Genomic DNA, 20807 nt, shown 5'->3' on the forward strand with positions numbered 1-20807 from the left:
GCGGGCAGGTACGCACTAAGGGCAATGCTCGCTCGAACAATTGCCCATAGCGAGTATGCTCGCTCATCACTAATAGGAAACGTTAAATACAGGTTATTAGAGATGAGCTAGCATACTCGGTAAGGCGATATACTCGAGAGAGCATCGCCTTTTTCGAGTACCTGCTGGCTCGTCCCTGAAGATTCGGGGGGGGGGGGGGGAGTGGGGGTAAGCAGGGGGTTGCAGAGGGGATCGGGAGGAAGAGAGAGAGGGATCTCTCTCACTCTCCTCCCCGCTGCCCCGCGCTGCCCCCGACCCCCGTGGCCCCCCTGAATCTTCAGGAATGAGCCAGCAGGTACTCGAAAAAGGCGATGCTCTCTCGGTATATCGCCTTACCGAGTATGCTCGCTCATCTCTACAGGTTAGCGAAACATTTATTTTAACTTAACTTTTTGACCTGTTTAACCGATATAAACCCACAATTGTGCTAAAGCAGCAAAAACATATTTTTAACATTCAAATAAAAATACTAAAACTTATCATTTCTCTTTTAAAACCTGATGTAAAATGAGATGCACTTCTCTAATACAACATTAGATATATTCGCCTCTATGACTTGGACCCTTCTACACAACCACATCTCATCTTCATCCAACAAATGAGTTTAGTCTCATTGAATCTCATCTTTTACCTTAAAAGTGTTGCAGTTTGTACCTTGTATTTGCAATTCGGCAAGAATAAATTCAAGATTGTGTTTTCACATTGAAATTCTTGTAAAGTGCATCTTCTTTTAGGGTATACATTGCTGCTATTATGAACTGGCATTAAAGAAATTTTCATCCGAAATGTAAAATTACCCATATTCATCAAATCAGAAGTTACAGCATTAGACACTGTTCGGTAGATATTTTTGCAAAAGAAACAGGAAGTGCGGCCATATTGGTTGTCACTTTTCATTTAAAGGGATTTTCCAGCACTAAACTATTGGTGTCCTTTCATTAGAATAGGTCATCGATAGCTGATCCACAGGGTCTTCTGCTCGGGTTCCCCGATGATCAGCTGCCTGGTTTGGTAGTAGTGCTCACTTCAGTCCATATCCAGCTCAATGCCGTGTATTGTATAGTGGCTGTGCCTGATATTGCAGCTCAATCCGATTCACTTGAATGGGACTGAGCTGCTGATCAACTACTGATAACGTATCCTCGGGATAGGTCAGCAATAGTTTAGTCACCTTTAGTTTCTCAAAAACTGATAGGAAAAAATAGTGTGCAGATTAACAACTAATATGACAGAATATCTTGTTGTCACTTAGCTGCTGCAACAAAATAGAAAAACTTTGGATCGTTCTGCAAGCTCCAATGTCCACAGGTGGGTTTGATTTGCGGAATGCCCCGCACAGAAGATCCACAAATAAAGCCGCCCATAGGGAAACATGGGTGTCCACAAATTAAATAGAGCATGTGGATTTGATTGGCGGACCTTGTGGTCCAGTAGAAAAAAATCGTAGCATGCTCCACTTCCAATGCAAATTCCACATGGACGACTTCTATTGTAGTCAATGGAAGCCATTCAATTCGTGGCCCCTCCGCAATTCCATGGATTCTGCGGGAAAGCTGGAGTTTAAAAAAAACCCTCCACATTGGCCGGCGCTTCTGCACACATCCGCAGTGAAGAAGATAGAAGAGCCGAATGGGTAAGTAGAAGACCCGCAGTGTCCTTGGCCGCGAGCAGGGTCGCATTCCGCTGCGGGCTCCCCCATGCAGAATCCTATCTGCCCGTAGACACGAGGCCTAAGTGATCAAACTTTAAAAAATTACTCTAAATCCTGAATTTCTATTATATCTTATACTTTGGCTTTAAATCCCCATTGAGAGTTACCAGGAAAATGGTAGCAAAAGACACCCCTAATTATAGAGAGAGAATTACCAACAATTTACAGACTACTTTCAACATGAGATTCACATGTACCTTGTGAAACAATGAAATCTTACGAGATTTCATGCACTTCACATTTTAAGCATAGATGATGTATTCTTTAAATATTATACAACCTTTCCATGGATCTTTGATTTATGTACTCTTTCCCAAATTCAGTGAAGACAATTAAGTAACATGTTTTCCATTTAAGGCCAAATTGGTAGATGCATGTGTCTAATGGGAGTCCTATGGACAGTAACACCTGGTGCCAGGGGCTTTGCTATAGTCCACATAGTAGTTTTTGGTGCAGTAGTTTGTTACTGTGATGTAGCTCTATATTCATAGTAGAATGCATAGTTGTTCTGCACTTGGCTATCTCTGATAAAAGTTTGAATATCTAGACTACTAGCCAGGGGTAGACATTAAAAAAAAAGCTGTAACAATAGCAAAATAAGGCCCCTTTATGCTGTTGGTTGACGTCTTCAAGCCACCAATGTAGTCAGCTGTTTATTGACGTGTCTATTCATCTCTTGCAGAACAAAAGGAAGCACTGCACACGTTGACACTACCCATTGAGCAGAAGGATGGGACTATATGATATGGGCCTTCTTCTGTCATGGCCTTCACTGGTTGCCATTTTCTCTCTCTCTCTATGGTATGTATGTACACCATTACTACCAGACCTCTCTGGCTTAGTGTCTTACCAGAGATCATTTTATGCCTATAGGCTCCTGTGATGGAAACTCTGTACAGCCTGCAATATGGTAAGTAGGACAGTGCCAGCTTAATGAATCTCAAATGTAGCTGGTGATAACTATACATTGGATTAAATGATGCATTTGATATTGCCAATTAGGCATATTATAACGTTAACCTTTTTTTGTTTCTATGTATAGAGACATCAATTTGGCACATCACATTTTTCTAAATAAATGAAAACTCTGTAAGTGGTCCTATCGGTAATGATCTATTTCACAGATGAAAAGTCTGTGTTAACAGAAGGGCTATTTCTGATGTATGATCTATTTGTTCTCTGGAAGGAGATTTAATCTATGTCCCTATTGTTTACGCTATATCGAATGTTAACAGTTATCAAGTCATTGATTGGCTGCCTCTTCAGTCTTGTACTTCTTATATGCCTCCAGTATTTCTGTAATGGTGCCTGGGTCCTCCAGTGTGGTTATATCGCCAAGATCTTCTGTATGGCCTGATGCAATTTTCCTAAGCACGCGCCTCATTATTTTTCCCGAACGTGTTTTTGGAAGTCGTTTCACCATCTGACAAAGAAAGAATGCAAAGTTACATATAATTACTAGTCTATGATTCTTCATGCAAAGATAAAAATGACCTTTCTTGACTATGGAAATATTCAGTATTTTTTTTTCTTAGAAAATATAAATGTATAAAAATGGTCATATATTACGTTGTTACACTTCCCATGCAATGACATCAGAGGCGTAGTTATAGCGGGAGCAGAGGTGCAGGATCAGTTGCATCTGTACCCAAGTGAATGAGGTGATATATATATATAAGAAGACACCAGTATCATAAATAGCATGTGTTTGGAGGTGAGCCCTGTTACAGATTTTACATTAGAGTTAGGCTGCATTGGAACCTCCAGTTGGGGATTCCATTGCAGAGGCGGCGCAAAATACAAGAATAAATAGTGCTCCTTCTGGTAAAATGCTAGTCAGATGTGCGGAAACCGAATAGACCCCCTTATAGGGTCAATAGTCAATAGGGTCCATTCAGTGCTGTTCGGTTCCGTCATAAGATGGACTCATTTGGTCAGGGAATACCTCTTTCCTGCTCCCCGAATGAAGCAGAAAATTGGAGCCCCCATCACAGATGTGAAGTTAGCCTTAGGCGAGTTTCACATGGCCAAAGGAGATTTCGGGCTGAAAACCACGGCCCAATATTGCACTTTCCACAATGTGAAAGCCCCGTGGATGCGAGGCGTTTTCATATGAAAACAGCCTCGCGTCACTACAGGGAATTTCTTTATCCGCCAGGCATAAAAAGGATTCCCCCGGCTGCTGCAGTTACAGCCACGGCAAAGGATCGCAGACTTCTCCCATTGCTTTCAATGGGGCCGGCACTGCTACCCCTGGCCCCATTGAAGACAATGGGTGATATAGCAAGAAGATAGAACATGCTGCGATAGGTTTCCCGCATAGCATCTCATCGTAGTGCTAGGCAGAAAACCGTTCGCTCATGTGTTCATACTTGTGCGAGATTTTCTCAGCCGTGTGAAACCCCTTACACCTACATGAAAACTGTTCATAACAAAGGTCTTTTCAGAGGAGGAAATGTAAAACCAGACCAGGAAAAAAAGTGTAGTTTGAGCTTTACGGGAAGAAGTTGAACAAGACATTAGGAACTAAAGTGTGGCGATTTTGTATAGTATTTATGTTATTGTAGTTACGTTGAAGGGGTTGAAGGAATTATAAAAAATATGTCTTTCTCCCTTTAATAGTGCCATACCGCTATATGAGTTGTGTGTTTAATTGAATAGGGCTAAACTGCCGTGCCACAAACACCATACAACGGAGACCATATTTATCTAATCTCATGAGGTTCATAAAGATTACAATGTAACCTCCTTTGTTGAATATGACTTACCAGGATATGATCAGGTACGGCGTACTTTGCTATTTTTGTGGCTACTATGGTTTTCAGATCTTCTTTTATAGCTTTTTCAGTGTTTGCAATACCATCTTTTAATACAACGAATGCAAATGCAGCTGGAAGAAGAAAAGACAAAAGGCAATGTAGTGATTTATTATGGCAAAAATGTACATGATTGGGAATACATGGTATTATCTACAATTAGGTTTATAGCATTTCCTTCTGCAATACAGTGATAAAGTTCTATTACTGTTCTACATTTTTTTTAAGAAACTTTGTACACGGCATTCCAGAATACCACCCAGTGCTCCAAAAAGTTTGTGTTGGTGGTCTATTCCAAGCAAAGGTCCTTTTACACAGGCTAGTGATCGTGAGCAAACGAATGTCTGAATGTTCATTCACCAGATCAAGCAAACCCTTGTTTATTGGTTGTTCAGATCACATCAATGTAGGCAGAGCATCTTCCCGTGTAGACAAGGGATGTGCTGCTGACAAAGATGAAAATGCATAGTAGATGAACAATTATATGAAATGTCGTTCATCCTCCATAAAGTCTGAATCAACCAATGTGAAGGACATTAAAATTCAAGCCTATCTCATCGATTTGTGCTTGTCATCTGGCTTAGATTGAGCAATTAAAGGGGTTGTCCCGCGCCGAAACGGGGTTTTTTTTTTTCAACCCCCCCCCCCCCCCCCCGTTCGCCGCGAGACAACCCCGATGCAGGGGTTAAAAAAGAACACCGCACAGCGCTTACCTGAATCCCCGCGCTCCGGTGACTTCTTACTTACCGGTTGAAGATGGCCACCGGGATCTTCTACCTCCGTGGACCGCAGCTCTTCTGTGCGGTCCATTGCCGATTCCAGCCTCCTGATTGGCTGGAATCGGCACGTGACGGGGCGGAGCTACACGGAGCTACACCGAGCCCCATTGAGAAGAGAAGAAGACCCGGACTGCGCAAGCGCGTCTAATTTGGCCGTTAGACGGCGAAAATTAGACGGCAACCATGGAGACGAGGACGCCAGCAACGGAACAGGTAAGTGAAAAACTTTTGATAACTTCTGTATGGCTCATAATTAATGCACAATGTACATTACAAAGTGCATTAATATGGCCATACAGAAGTGTATAGACCCACTTGCTGCCGCGGGACAACCCCTTTAAAGGGCCATGTACACAGGACGACTGCCAAGCAAACGATGCCCGACACTCGTCCCTGTGTTTCCTCGCTCCCGTGCTCCTACGTGGGAGCCAGCAGAGCTGGCTGGTTCACGGAGTGGCCAGCAGGGGGGCGGGGCAGTGCAGGAGATTTCTCTCCTCTCGCTCCTCCGCCCCCCTCCATTGAGATAACACAGCAGCCGTTCACTACTGAACGGCCGCTATTTAAACTGAGCGATGAGCTCAATAGTTTTCAATGGTAGAAACTGCACTCACATGCAGAGCAATTTTTTTTAAAGATCTTCATATGTTTCAGATCTCAGGATAGGTTATTGATAGCTGTTCTATGGGAGTCCACCACCTGGGACCCTGGCAACTAAGCTGTTTTTGGTTTGCCGTCAGGGTGTAAATGGCAGGAGCAGATAGCTCTGTACATTGTTTATTAGTATGGCGTGGGATCCCCCTCACTTCAACCCATTGAAGTGAATGGAAGCTGTTCCTGCAATACCATGCTGGGCCACTGCACAATGTACAGAGCTGTCTGCTTCCTGCTGTGTACATCATGACAGTGGCCCACAAACAAATGACCGGCCAGGGTCCCGGGACGTAGGACTCAGCTATTCATGACCAATCCTAAGGATAGGTCATCAATCTTTAAGAGTTGGAAAATCCCTTTAATGTATTATGGCATACGAAATGTCAGAATTCCTGTAAAGCTGGGGCTATAAGGAAACATTATGTATCAAACTTCTGTAACTATTCAGGATAATACTTTGAGCTCATGCATGCGACTCTAACTTATTTCCACAGATGAACATGGAGTCTCTACTGCACCTCCATATGTCTCCAATTTCACAAGCAGCCTTAGCAAGGTTTTTTTTCTATCAGATTCTGTAGGAATGTGACAAAAAAAAGAGTGGCTTCATTCATTGGCTGCCGTATGTACAGAGGTATTTTCTTCCACCATGCATATATTTGCACATATGACACACAGAGGCTGTACGGCTCTATGCTAGGGAGCTTTACAGTCTGCTTGCCCCTATGCCGTTACATGCAATGTGGAGCAGTGGAGTGCAATTGTCACTCAATAGTTAAAATGATAAAGTTGTACTACAAAAAGTCTCGCTGAGCACCAGCCTAAGTGTCTTGTATGATCACAATTTTATTGCTACAGTCGCTTTGGGTAGATTTTCTAATCACACAATTAAAAGGCGATTGTGAGGCACTGCCTGCCAAGTTCAACGGACTCTCTGCAATTCTGATTACTACATGGCCGCTCTCCAAGAGACAGATTAAGATAGGCTAAGAAAACGTAATCAAACTGAAGTTGGAAGGGGATCAAACTGATAACCATTTTATTGAAAATGTGCTGTCATTCTCTTTGGAAATGAATAACCTGTACAAGACTTTGGCCGGAGACGACACTTCTCCGCTGCTCTAACTACATCATTTATTTAGCGCAGGAAGTTATAAATTCCAGCATTCAGAAGAACTGGGCACATTTATTAATATACAAACTTTCTAGGTCATGGACAACTGGGAATACTGCCAATCATCCACGCCTTGGCTTCCATTATATCACTCTCTCAAAGATTAACCACTTGTAGACTGCCCGTAGACTTCAAACAACCATGCAGTCTGCAACTAAGGCTCATTCACATGAGTGCAGCGAGTTTACGCCGGCAACATCGCAGCTGAAAATCACATCACTGAAGAATGACCACGATCGAGTCCCGTGATTAAGTAGCGTTTTTTGCATCTATACAGATGGGCTTATTGCAGGAAAAAAAAAACGCTGCAGCACAGAATTCCGTTGGTCGGCAGAAATCCTTGTAATGACTTCTAGAGCCAGCTGTCTTCTTTCCTGAGTGCAGGACGCAAGTTAACTGCCTCCCCTCCCTTTTTTTCAGCTCCCATAGGAGCCCCCGGCGTGCAAAATCGGTGACTGAAAACGGTTGCCAATTTGACGTTTTGCCGATGGGCACAAAAATTACAATAGTACACACAAATGCATGTGCAAATATGCAACACCTATTGTGCACGTAAATGCGCCTATGCCCGTGTGACACCGGCCTACGGTCTATGGTTGTCAGAAAGAATAAAAGCTCTAGTGACGTGGTTGGTTGTGAAAACTATTTATGGCAGTCATTCTGTGGAAGAGAGTTGGATTACATTACATAGGTACTTTTATGATAGTTACTCATTAGCTTAGATAGTCTTTAATGAAGAGCCTCCGTGTAGATCATTAGTACCCGAGTGATTCTATATATGAGCGGCAAAAAACCCATAGGACTAATGACGAATATTTGCGATGAATATTTATCCAACGCGATTCATTCCACATACAAAAAACTTATATCCAAGGTGTAATTGATGTCAGCAGATTAACGCAACCACCGCAGTATCGACACATGGATGTTTGTACTGTAGTAACTTTCATGAAGTGCAGCCACTAGAGATGAGCGAGCGTACTCGGCCACACCCCTTTTTTGCCCGAGCACCGCAATTTTCGAGTACCTCCGTACTCGGGCGAAAAGATTCGGGGGGCTCTGTGGGTGAGTGGGGGGTTGCAGCGGGGAGAGGGGGGGAGAGGGAGAGAGAGAGGGCTCCCCACTGTTCCCCGCTGCTACCCCCCTCGCCGCCACGCCGCCCCCCGATGCCCCCCGAATCTTTGCACCCGAGTACTGAAGTACTCGAAAATCGCGGTGCTCGATCGAGTAAATACTCGAAACAAGTAGATTCGCTCATCTCTAGCAGCCACCTGTCTGATCCTTATCAGGCAACACCTTGATGTTGAGGTATTTGCATTCACTTTGATATCAATTCTATGATGCGTTAGCACAGCATTACATGAGCAGCTAGAGACTGTATGCTGCAGGGAAAACAGTGTCATTACATTCTGTATTCACATAAATAAGCTACAGACAAGTCAGGAGAATGATCTCCTCTATTATAACTGTGTTACAGGAGCTGTATGGTCAACAGTAACTGTGATAGGAGTATCTGTGTGTCCCTCTCTGAGCAGTTTTTATATGGTACACTCCATGTTACAGCATCACAGACTGAGAAACTGACTAGAAATTGAACACATAACCCCAAGTAAATCTCAGCTGGTTAAAATTGACATCACATGATCATTGGAGGAGAAGGAGTTTCAGATAGAAAGAAATAACTGACCAAAGTAACACTAGCCAACTTATATAAACTGGGGGACTATCTACATAAACAATGAAAAATAAATTTCACTGGAGTGGCCCTTTAAGCTAACTAAGATATTGAAGATTTCATATTTATCGTCAACTGCAGATTTTTCTTGTACATTTTCTTACAAATACTTAGCTGGACTTTTGGTAAAAAACAATAAGACATTGGTGCAAAAGTTTTGAATTCTACTTATTACTGTAATTTATTGTACCAGCTCCCTCCGCTTATAGGAAGAGCTCTATCAATCACAAGAAGCAGGGTTGAGGATAACGGAAGGGAGCCACCCATCGGAAATACATCACCCTGAGCCTGGTACATAACGTTGGCCACCAACTATTGGATAACATAACATTTCTCTTGATGGTGGCCACATTGATAAAACCTAGCTGCCTGTGCTAATGATAGGGCAGCAAAAAGAGAATCAAAATGCTGGGGCATTTATTGTGGTATCTCAGGATAAGAAAGTTATGCTGACAACTTAGGCAGAAGAACTTATGAATGAATCCTTGACTTAGGTCCTTAAAAGGAGCATTTGTGGCTTACAAAAACTGCTGTAGGGAAAGTAGTGATTGGCACATGCTTTTAAGGGTTTATCTAGTTGAGTAATTAGTGATGGCTGGTCAGGTATGTGCCCCTGGTTCTGGGTGCCAGGAAAGCACAAACAAGCCACTCTCTGCCTTGGTCAAGATATTTGTATACAGGGCTACGGGATTAATTTGAATCTTGTGCTCTGGGTGAAAGAAAGCCTATCTATGGCTCAAGGTGAATCCATAACCTATAATTGGAACTCAATGTTATAGGACATGACTGGCTCATAGGCGGAATACGCTGTTATGTGGCATCTGTGGCTTACTTTTAGGCATTTTGGGACAAGTAAAAGGGAGTCATCTGAAAATATTGTCGTTCATCTGTTATTTTTCTTAAAGTGGTTTTCCAGGGAGAATACTACTGATGACCTATCCTCAGGATAGGTCATCAATAGTTGATCCGCTGGGGTCCGTCGCTCGGGACCGTGACTGATCAGCTGAGTGGGCACATGCTGTCAGTGCTGCATATACACAGAGGTCGAAGCGGAAGCAGCAGAAGTCTCTGCGCCGACCTCTTTGCGGTGGCCGGCCCTTGTAACTGCAGGCATGGCTCTCATTGAAATCGACGCGAGCTGCAATGTGTTTAATGACCAATTAACAATTTATTTATATATTTCCAGGAGATATAACGGAGGAATGGCACACAATGCAGAGTTCCAGGAAAAGATGATCTGGAATGGTTGCTTTCTGGGGAGTACAAGTATTTACTAAAACAGACATGTCTGGAGAGCCGAGTATTCTTTAATATTCAACCCATGATGACATCAAGCACAATCAAGCCTAGTAAAAAGTCATTTGGCACTTAGACTAAAGTTGGTCTTGTGCTCCTGCACAAAAAGACAGAGTCTTTCTTCTAAGTTACCTATTAAACTATATTAACATTTATAATTAACTAAGTCTGGACTTTCCAAGAACAAAACCAAATTAACTCTGCTTACTGCATTTACACACTCTCGTTCATTTAAATTTTATTACACTTCTTCTTGTGAATTATTGACCCATTAGATTAGACTTAATGGGGCATATTTAATTAGACCGGCATTTCAAGATGTGGTCTAAGTCAAGTGTGCGCCTGGATAAGAGCAAAAATGTATGAAGAGGTACAAGCCTCTTAAAGGGGTTGTCTAGTTGTAAACTATTTATTACCTATCCTTAGGACAGTCCATCGATTGTAGATCAGCAAGGGCCTTCTACCATGAACCCCCTCTGATCAGCTGTGCACCACGTTTGTTCACCTGCTGAGCTCATTTCTTCTGGACGCAGACAGCTTCATTTTCAGACTTGGTATTACAGGCAAAGTTCCCATTTGCTCCAGTGGAAACTTTGTAATATGAAGCCTGGCCACTGCACTGGGAATGGAGCTGCCTGCTTTATGCAAAAGTCAGCTCAGTGTGCAAGCCCACTTGCCTGCTGAACAGCTGATGAGCGGAGTTCTTAAGCAACAGACCCCTTCTGGTCTACTATTGATGGACTGTCCTGCAGATAAGCCATCAACAGTTTACAACTGGACAACCCCTTTAATATATGTGTTGCATCTGGGGGCACCACTGTGCAACAGATAGAAACCCACACCGGCTACTAGTTGGAGTAGATTTCTGCTATAATGTGAACTAGTTTCTGGCATACATTATAGTAAATGTGATACAGCGTGTGTTTCTGCAGCCCTAAGACTTGGCCCTGCCCACTTTTTGAAAAAGTGTGAGGCCCAGTGTAAGTCTAAAAAAGTCACACAAATTTAGAAAACTTTTGTATGCTAAAATAAAAAGCTGCAAAATACTAATAAAAATTATTATATAAGTGCCTCAATTCTGTACCTCAATTTACAGTGTAATAATAAAGAATAATGAGGAACAACCATATTACATATTACACAGCAACTTATTATCTTTTTATTGACCCTAAAAAGTGAATAATCGGCTAATTTTACCTTCTCCTTTGATGTCATGGGGGAAGCCAATGACAGCAGTTTCTGGAACATCTGGATGTTCATCCTAAAAAGTGGAATAAATAAAACCCCATCAGTGATGCTTATGTCATATTGGGGTAAGTACATGGATATTTCCTATATGGTTTATTTCATGTCTTTTGTATTGAATTGTCAGCAGGTTATCTAATTTTAGCACTATCCCATTATAGAAACATCATTGTCATGCTGAAGACATACAGAAGTTCTTGGATGCAACTGCCAAGGTAGCAGGCATAGCAGCTGCTATGGTGGACAGCAACTAAAAGGCTCACCTCCCCATTCAGAGATGTGAAGTAGTTAAAGGGGTTGTTCAAAAATTCAAAGAATTGCTCATTGTCCATTCAGCCAGTGAGTAAAGCATCCTACCAGGGATTGACTGCATCTCTAGTATGGAGGGGAAAGCAGTGGGGCCACAGAAGATGAGCGGATCCTAACGCCACACTGTTTGGCCCTATTTGGCAGGAACAAACAGTATGGTGTTAACTTCCCCCCAACATGCCTCTTTCCTCCTCTGGTGTACAGATACTTTCAGCCCGTCTTAGAACAGGCTGCATTCCCCAAAACCTTTTTAATAAAGACAATGGATGATGGAGGTCAAAAATTAGGAGATAATTAGGAGACCAAAAAAATTCTAAGCTTTTCATGTCCTAAACATGCTGGCTGCTGATGGGGATTGTGGTGAACTGGGGCCAAATAATGCAAAAGGCACAAAGGGTGAAAAACAAGTGGACTTCAGAGTACGATTTGTCAATATAGTTCTCATAAGAACTGTATTCTGCTCTGTCGCTATAAAATGTCTCATGGCATGATTACTCAATAGGAGTGTATATTATCCTGGACTAGCTTTATAGATATAATAATATGTTGTTCATTATGTAACATATTCATTGTTCTATCAATCAAGCCACAGGTGTCATGTCCTGTGGAATGCTTTGCATAGCAGGAAAATGAATCATAGAATGATAGAGTTGGAAGAGACCACCAGGTCATCAGGTCCAACCCCCTGCTCAGTGCAGAATTCACTAAATCCTCCCAGACAGATATTTGTCCAGCCTTTGTTTGAACACTTCCATTGAAGGAGAACTCACCACTTCCCGTGGCAACCTGTTCCACTCATTGATGACACTCGCTGTCTAATATCTAATATGTGTCTCCTCCCTTTCAGTTTCATCCCATTGCTTTTAGTCTTTCCTTATACAAAAAAGGATAGAGCTGATCCCTCTGCACTGTGACAGCCCTTCAGATATTTGTAGGGAGCTACTAATTCTCCCCTCAGCCTTCTGTTTTGCAAGCTAAACATTTCCAGATCCTTTAACCGTTCCTCATAGGACATGATTTGCAGACAGCTCAACATCATGGTGGCTTTTCTTTGAACTTGCTCCAGTTTGTCAATGTGTTTTTAAAGTTGTGGTAACTGCCCAGAAGCAGGCACAGTATTCCAGATGAGCTCTGACCAAGGAAGAGTAGAGAGGAATAATTACTTCACATGATCTTCACATTATCAGAGTCCTGTGTGGCACAGAGTGCTAAGGCAGCAGAAATGCAGTCCTAAACTCTCACTCATGACCTGAAGGTTGTGAGTTCAATCGTCCTATGGTTCAGGTAGCCGACTCAAAGTTGGTTCTGAGGTTGGTAAAATCAGTACTCAGCTTGATGTGGGGTAATAAATAAATTACCTGCAAGTTCTGCAGAATTAGTTGGCGCTATAAAAACAAGATATTTTTATTATATTATTTGATCTAGACTATATGCTTCTAATAATTGTGTTTGCCTTTTTTCACTGCTGCATCACACTGTTGACTCATGTTCACTCTTTTTCACAAGTACTGCTTAGCCCAATGCCTCCCATTCTGTATGTGCTTTTTTTTCATTTTTCTTGCCTAGATGTAGGACTTTGCATTTCTCGCTGCTGAATACCATTTTCTGACTTTAATATGAATTGCATTTTTCCAAATGTTCTCATTTCCAATTTACCTAACGATACACTACTCTTTTACTGTATGTGCATCTTTGGTAACCTAGTAAAAAAAAATTTTTAGAAAAAGTTTTCTCATTAGGAAAATATACTTACCAATGCATCTTCAATCTCTGCAGTTCCAAGTCTGTGTCCACTAATGTTTATGACGTCATCCATTCGACCTGTTATCTGGTAGTGGCCTTCATGTGACCTACAAGCTCCATCACCAGTAAAATAATAGCCTGGAACAGGTGGAAAAAATGTTATGTAAAGTGCATGAAGATAATGAATTGTTTCCTTTTTGCATATGGACTGTGTCACGACTTTTTATCAGGCCTAAATTTGAGGTTAAGTGCCTAGTTATTTCTGATGGTGTATAAATAAGTAATGAAATAAGCAGATGATGTTCCTCAAATTTTTAACTCATCTTTCTGGTAATTTAGACCCTGAGAGTAAGTGCATAGAGCTGCAAGTATGTCCACCCTTCCCATGGAAATACTAGATGCACCCTGGTATAATCTCTAAAGCCACAGTCCCCGAAATCTATTTTTAAAGGACCAAAAAACAGCAGAAGATTCAGGGGCTCATTTTGATGATTTTTGGTAATATGAAATAACAGACCAGGAAGCCCCAAAGTCTTAGCCATGGAATACAATGTATTTGAATGCCTACATGACTACATTGACTCCGGAGGCATTATGGTTGGCATTGGTAAAGGAGCAGTAACGGTGGTCTCAGACGCCGTTTTTCCCTTAAAAAGCTGCAGTTTTATATGCAGTTTTTTAAAACTGAAGCCAGAAGTGATCAAGAAAGGAAAAGTATACATCCATCCTTTATATTTCCCCTATCTTTTAAATCCATTTCTGGCTTAGGCTCAAAAAACATACATCAAAAGTGCACCAAAAAAAAACGTGTGAGAAACTTTCTTGAGACTGATACTTAGGACACTGTGATTAGCATTGTTACAAGCACATTGTGGGAAGAAGTCCCCAATTACATTTCCCTCCGTGGCCTTAGAGATGCATATATCTACATTTTATTATACTTACACATTTGCATTTTGAAGACTGCAATATTACAATAGCAAGAAATGAGGATCTAATATACAGTTTATGCCTTAGCATATACTGGGTCGGTTTGTAATTTGAATACTGGATGACCACATGACACCCTAAGGCATTCATATATGTAGACTAATAAAGGGGGCATTTGACTGTAATTGTTTACACTGTAGAGGGCATTGTGGCCCGCACTCACCAGCTGGGGGGTGGAGGCTGAGGGAGAACAACACTGCGACACCCAGTCACCAGTGTAGCGGAGAGCGGCTCCTAATACACTTACAGTTAGCGCCCATACCGAAGTGCTGTACAGGGAGGTTGAAGGTAGGAAGCCATGTTATCCAAACTCACTACCCTGTGCTCAGTAGTGTAGCGGAGAGCGGCTTCCAATACACTAACCTGCACATTTGGCTCAGCTACTTCGGCTTCACCAACTTGTTGCTGGCCACAAGTGTACAGTGTAATGTGGGCAGTACCAAGCCAGGGGGCAGTGCTCGCTAGCTTCTATGCCTAGTGGTTTCTGCTGCATTTAGCGCCCACATCAAAGCATTGTTCATGCAGTTATATCCATGCTTAGTGGCTCTTGTGCCAAGAGGTTCCTGCTACCCAAGAACGGTGCAACATGCAAAGCGACCTCCACATTGGTTTGTCCTGGATATTATGTGTATTCAAAATAGCTGATGCCTTTGCATTACAACTATTATCTCTAATTCCACTACGTCGTTTTCATGGATATTTATATATATAGATTGCAGTTATTGCCCTGGGACAAGAACTCCATTCTTAAGTGGAAACATTTTCTATTACAGTGACCATTCTGGGACAGGCTGTATACTGGTATGTTAATCATTAGAGATGAGCGAGCACCAAAATGCTTGATTGCTCGTTACTCGAGTCGAACTTTCAGTGATGCTCGAGAGTTCGTTTCGAGTAACGAACCCCATTGAAGTCAATGGGCGACTCGAGCATTTTTGTATATGACTGGTGCTCTGCTAAGGTTTTCATTTGTGAAAATCTTAGCAAATCACCAAAGTCATGTAAAAAACACAGAAATGGATAGGGCAGGCGAGGAGCAACATGCAGGGCTGCATTTCGGGCTCCGAGGTCTCACTAATAAGCCACAATAGTGGCAAGAGTGAGACCCCCCCCCCCCCCCGCACTGTCAGCATAAAGATCGTTCTCCTCTGCCACAGCTGTAGAGCAGAACGATGTTAGCCCATTGAATTCAATGGAGCCAGCAATACAGCCGGCTCCCTTGAAAGCAATGGGCTGCCGGCGAGCGCGGGATAAATTTTCGGGAAGGGCTTAAAAATATAAGCCCTTCCCTGAAATTCATCCAGAAATGCGTAAGAACAAAAAAAAAATATATACTCACCCGATCCCGGCAGACAGAGTTCAGTCGCGGCCGACGGCAGTTCTCCTGAACTGCTCTGAGTAGTATTCAGCAGCCGGGGATTTAAAATCCCCGCCTGCTGAATGAGCTGCCTCTGATTGGTCACAGCCTGAGCCAATCAGAGGCAGCACTCACTCACCCATTCATGAATTCATGAATGGGTGTGAGTGAGAGCTGCCTCTGATTGGTATTGCCGGCTCCATTGAATTCAATGGTCAGTGCTTGTTTAATCGAGACGAGTACCGCGTGGTGCTCGTCTCGAGTAACGAGCATCTCGAGCATCCTAATACTCAAACGAGCATCAAGCTCAGACGAGTATGCTTGCTCATCTCTATTAATCATCTAACACGCAAAATTATGGTGCAGATGGTTGGGCCCCCTAACTACTTGGCATGTGGGTGAAGGAGATTGTAAACTGGCAGGATCTACTTGTTTGTTATTAGCCACACAACAGTACCAGCCTTTAGATATGACTAGAGATGAGCGAACGTGCTCATTTAGGACAATTACTTGATCGAGCATCGCTTTTTTCGAGTAACTGCCTACTCGGGTGAAAAGATTCGGGAGGCGACGGGGTGGAGCGGGGGGGGGGGGGGGGTATCAGGGGGGAACAGGGGGGAGCTCTCTCTTTCCCCCCACTCCCCACCACAACCCCCCACTCACCCCCGGCGCACCCCGAATCTTTTCGCCCGATTAGGCAGTTACTTGAAAAAAGCGATGCTCGATCAAGTAATTGTCCTAAACTAGCACGTTCGCTCATCTCTAGATGTGACCCCCAAGTGTGTGTATCAAAGTGCTGCAACTGGTATTAACAGTATGCATGTACAGGGCTGGTGTTATATGCACAATTATTTGTGAAAGTAGCTAAGATAGTAATGGTTTATAGACACAAACATTGTATCGTTTTAAAGACACAAACATGGAGGCGTTATTATTTGAATGGCTCTCTGTTAGTGATTTGTGACTTACATTCTTAACAATCATGACTGTGCTATTCTTATAAATAGCAGGGCAACTAATAATGTAAAGTTTGATACAGATTCAGCATATTGATCCTTACAGCGTGCCTAACTTTTCAGACAACTTATGATCATTTAGTAGTCTGTGTGCTGTGGCTGAAGCAGCATCATTCTTATTGGATTGAACTTTATCAGCTGCCTTGTAGGTCTTGTTTGTTTAAATGGTGTGAGGTACTGAGGGGCGTAGTGGTGGACGGTCGCTACGTCGCCCCTAGGTTCCAGTACTATGCATAAGGGGACTGGAGGAAGGTCATGTCCCGCTCTCGGAGACGTAAGAAACCAGGAGCGTAATGTGGTCTCCAGCAAGCAGTTGCTGGAGATCTGTTCTTTAAAAATATCTGGGCCTGGTTTTTTTGGAATGGATGGCAGGTTGGTAGTGGGGCTATCCATTCCACCTCCTCCACTCCAGGTTGTGGGCGAGCTCAATCAGCCCAGGTGCTGAGGCTGAGCCAGATCAAGGGTGCACATAAATTATAGGTGCACGGACACAGGGTAGCTAAGATGCCTGCTGGACCCTGGCAGCCTGTGTGACCAGCTGGAGATACAAGCCCTGCTGTGCGCTGCACCTGCTAAGTGCAACCTGATCAGGCCGGGACGGCCTGATAGTTGTATTGTGGACTATTATTTTGTTTGCCGGAAGCTAAGGTTGGACTTTTATGTTGCTGTTATAAAAATAAACGCAGGTCACGCCTGCTTTTGGACTGCATCCGCTGGTGTTCCGTCTCTGAATATCGCAAAAGCCGCACGCTACCGAGCTATCCTCCCACAATGGTCACAGTATATATAGAGTAGACGTAGAAATCTCTATATATGATGTGTCGATGCAAACACAAAAGATGTAATAAAGTAGCTAATAAAGATGAATCCAATAAGAATTATGTTTCTTTGCCCACAGTAAACTGGAGACATATAATGCCTACAACATAAATATAAGTAAACATATCAGGAGAGCTAAAGATTGTGTACACACTAACTGCAGATCTGAGAGCTGTATGAGTGCAGGGAAGATGAGCCTGTGAAGACTGCCCCTCCCGAATAGCTAATAAATGACCTAATGTCCCAGTTGCTAAAGAAGCTGAGTGCCTAAGAACAAGCAGTGAATTGCAGGGGGGCTGTGCCATGTCCGTTCAGGGTAAAACCATGATGCTTTTATGGGCATCCCCAAACAAGGCAAAGGCAAACTAAACAAACACAGAACTGGAAAATCTTTCTCCAACCGAAATGTGACTTGATAGGCCCCTGCCTCAAAGCAGGGCAATTGTTCTTGACAAGGACAGCCTCAGGTCCCATACTTATAGGGCCTAGTCTATCCCTAGATGACAGATGGGACAACTAGAGACACAGGTAGAAATCAGACAGGGAACACTGCCACACCAAACACACTAAACAGAACATAAGACAGGTATCTGCACACCTACAAACAGATGGAATTCAGGTATCCAAAAGCAATACATATGGAAGAGAGACAGGACAAAGCCCTGGCATCCACTTACAAACAGGCAGAGGGGAACAAACAGAATAAGGCTTCGTAGCCCGTCCACCAACAGACGGGTAGGACAAACAGAACAAGAATCAAGCATCTGACAACCATTAAGACAGGTTGATCAGGTATTGATGAACAAATGAACTGGAGAGCAGACAGATGAACTTACACATAGACTGACTAAGCAACAAGTCTCAGTATAGTATGCATGCGACAACAATATAACAAACAGAACAGGTTCCAAACAGACAGAGCTCTGGACACAATGGACTGAACAGGAACCAGACAAAACTTTGAAAGACATGTACACATACAGTAGAATGACCAGCGCCCATGACTGGGTGTGGCTGGATTATGTAGCATCATGGTATTGGCCGACCAAAGGAACCGCCTCCCTGACAACCAATCAGAACACGCACTACGGCGGATGATGCAGCATGGAAGAGAAGAGGAAAACCTTCTCCATCAGCCAACACAAGGAACGTTTGCAGTGACATGACTTCTGAGGTATTCCCAACGGTAGGAACCTCTAAGGTGACAGGACATGGATTCTGATTTTAGCCAACATGCTACAACACTTCTTATCTTCTTCATCCTCAATATTCACTGGTACTCAGATTGAATGGCAATTGGCTGGCAGGACTAAAACCAAACATAGACAAAACAGACAGACAGAAAGTCCAGACTACCAGCCAAGTGACACAGTGACTGTCTGCAATTCTGCCCCTTGATTTACAGTGGTAAAACAGCATTTTTTTTTTTTTATGAAAGCATATTACATTGATTGATTGAATGATTAAATGAGCATAAATTGTCTGAAAAGTTAGGTACGCTTTAACCAGCACAGTAATCTAATGTTACATATGTTCAATGATACATACATATGTATCAATGGTATATTATATGGACACATATAATACGTACTGTATATGCTAAATGTCTACTTTGTTTTGCAATAGCTTCCTTTTCACACCAAATAAAGTCCATCAAGACTTAGGAATTACAACATATACATAATATATTTTATAATGCAACACCTATTACCTGGATATGTCTTGAAATACGCATCAATAAATCTCTGATGGTCTCCATAAATGGTTCTGGCCATACCAGGCCAAGGTTGGGCAATACAGAGTGCACCAGAAACATCGCCACCTTCAATAACCTTGCCCTGGTAACAGAAATACAATGTTATATCTGGAGCACCTTGTTATGAATGGTTTCACAACTTTTCAACCTCTGTGGTTGCATCTCCTCTACCTAAAATGTCCAACTATGATCAAAGTTTATTGTAATGTTAAAGTACCAAAATAAATGAATAACATACAGTACAGAAATCTATGTCTGGACAAGCATTTATTTTCATCCTGATACTAACATGATGCTCAAAAATGTAACTTGGGTGATATGGCCCAGTCTACAATGCAATGCACCATGTATGTGAGCATGACTCACTATGGCATGATGGAGACTGGTAGTCCATAGCATCTGCTTGAAGGCCAGTCTGAAATATTAAGGACTAGGAACACAGTTGGAGGAAGTGGGGTGGGGGACACATAATAAAACAACCCAAAAAAGCTAGACAGTATTTGTCACAGTCTTGAAGCCCATCACTTACACTTTCATTCAGGAGTGTAGGTCTTATCCCAAAGAAAGGTCTCATGGCCATCGCTGGAATGATCTCAGCATTATGCTCTGAAGGACGAGGTGAAATGCAGATTCCACCAGTTTCTGTAAAACATTATGACCCATTAGGTATCCATTCTTAATACAGGACAGCAGAGATCCAAAGAGCAATATCATAGCAGAATACACCTGAATGTTGACATCCAAACAGTAGCAGAATACACCAACATCAAATTAAATCTTGATTTCTGAGATATCTTCAGAAATACTTCTTATACTGTATACTCTAAGCCAAATGTGTCAAACTCAAGTCCCGCAGGCCAAATCCAGAAGAAACTTCATCAGTCACATCATGCTGCTGCCTGCCCAACTCCTCTCCGTTTCCTGCTTTCTCTGGCACTTTAGAGCTGCATAAAGAAGTGGAGCGTGTGGGCTGGAGTAGCCCAAGGGCTCCTTTACTTGATGGCAGTACAGAGGGTACTACATTACTTGCTGGGTGCACTGCGTGGACTACATTACTTGCTGGGTGCACTGGGTGGACTACATTACTTGGTGGGGACATAGAGTGAACTAAATTACATGGTAAGGGGCCACAAAGGGGGCACTATCACTTTGTGGGAGTACCGAGGGGGCACTATAAAACTTTGTGATGACTCAGTGGGCATTATTACTTTGGAGGCACAATTGAAGTATTATTACTGAGTGCACTAAGTGGACTTCATTATTTAGTGGGGATACAGAGTGAGCCCCATTACATGGTATAAAATCACAGAGGTGAGAGAAAAAAAACAAGGACATTATTTACTAAAAATGTGGTATGGGCCACTATAAAAC

At 42.7% G+C, this 20807-nt stretch overlaps 1 protein-coding gene across 1 annotated transcript in view; it reads right to left on the bottom strand.

Moving 5' to 3' along the window:
- Positions 1 to 347: 347 nt before the first annotated feature.
- Positions 348 to 20807, bottom strand: part of ACSS1 (acyl-CoA synthetase short chain family member 1) — a 72293-nt gene continuing 51833 nt past the window's right edge. The window contains exons 9-14 of the mRNA XM_066595793.1: positions 19966 to 20078; positions 19392 to 19518; positions 13509 to 13636; positions 11399 to 11462; positions 4519 to 4640; positions 348 to 3173 (exon numbers count right to left, since the gene is read on the bottom strand). Coding sequence (XP_066451890.1) covers positions 2994 to 3173; positions 4519 to 4640; positions 11399 to 11462; positions 13509 to 13636; positions 19392 to 19518; positions 19966 to 20078 — 734 coding nt within the window. The 3' untranslated portion in view covers positions 348 to 2993. The remainder of the gene's footprint in view (positions 3174 to 4518; positions 4641 to 11398; positions 11463 to 13508; positions 13637 to 19391; positions 19519 to 19965; positions 20079 to 20807) is intronic.

Source organism: Eleutherodactylus coqui, chromosome 3, assembly GCF_035609145.1.
Source record: "Eleutherodactylus coqui strain aEleCoq1 chromosome 3, aEleCoq1.hap1, whole genome shotgun sequence".
NCBI lineage: Eukaryota > Metazoa > Chordata > Amphibia > Anura > Eleutherodactylidae > Eleutherodactylus > Eleutherodactylus coqui.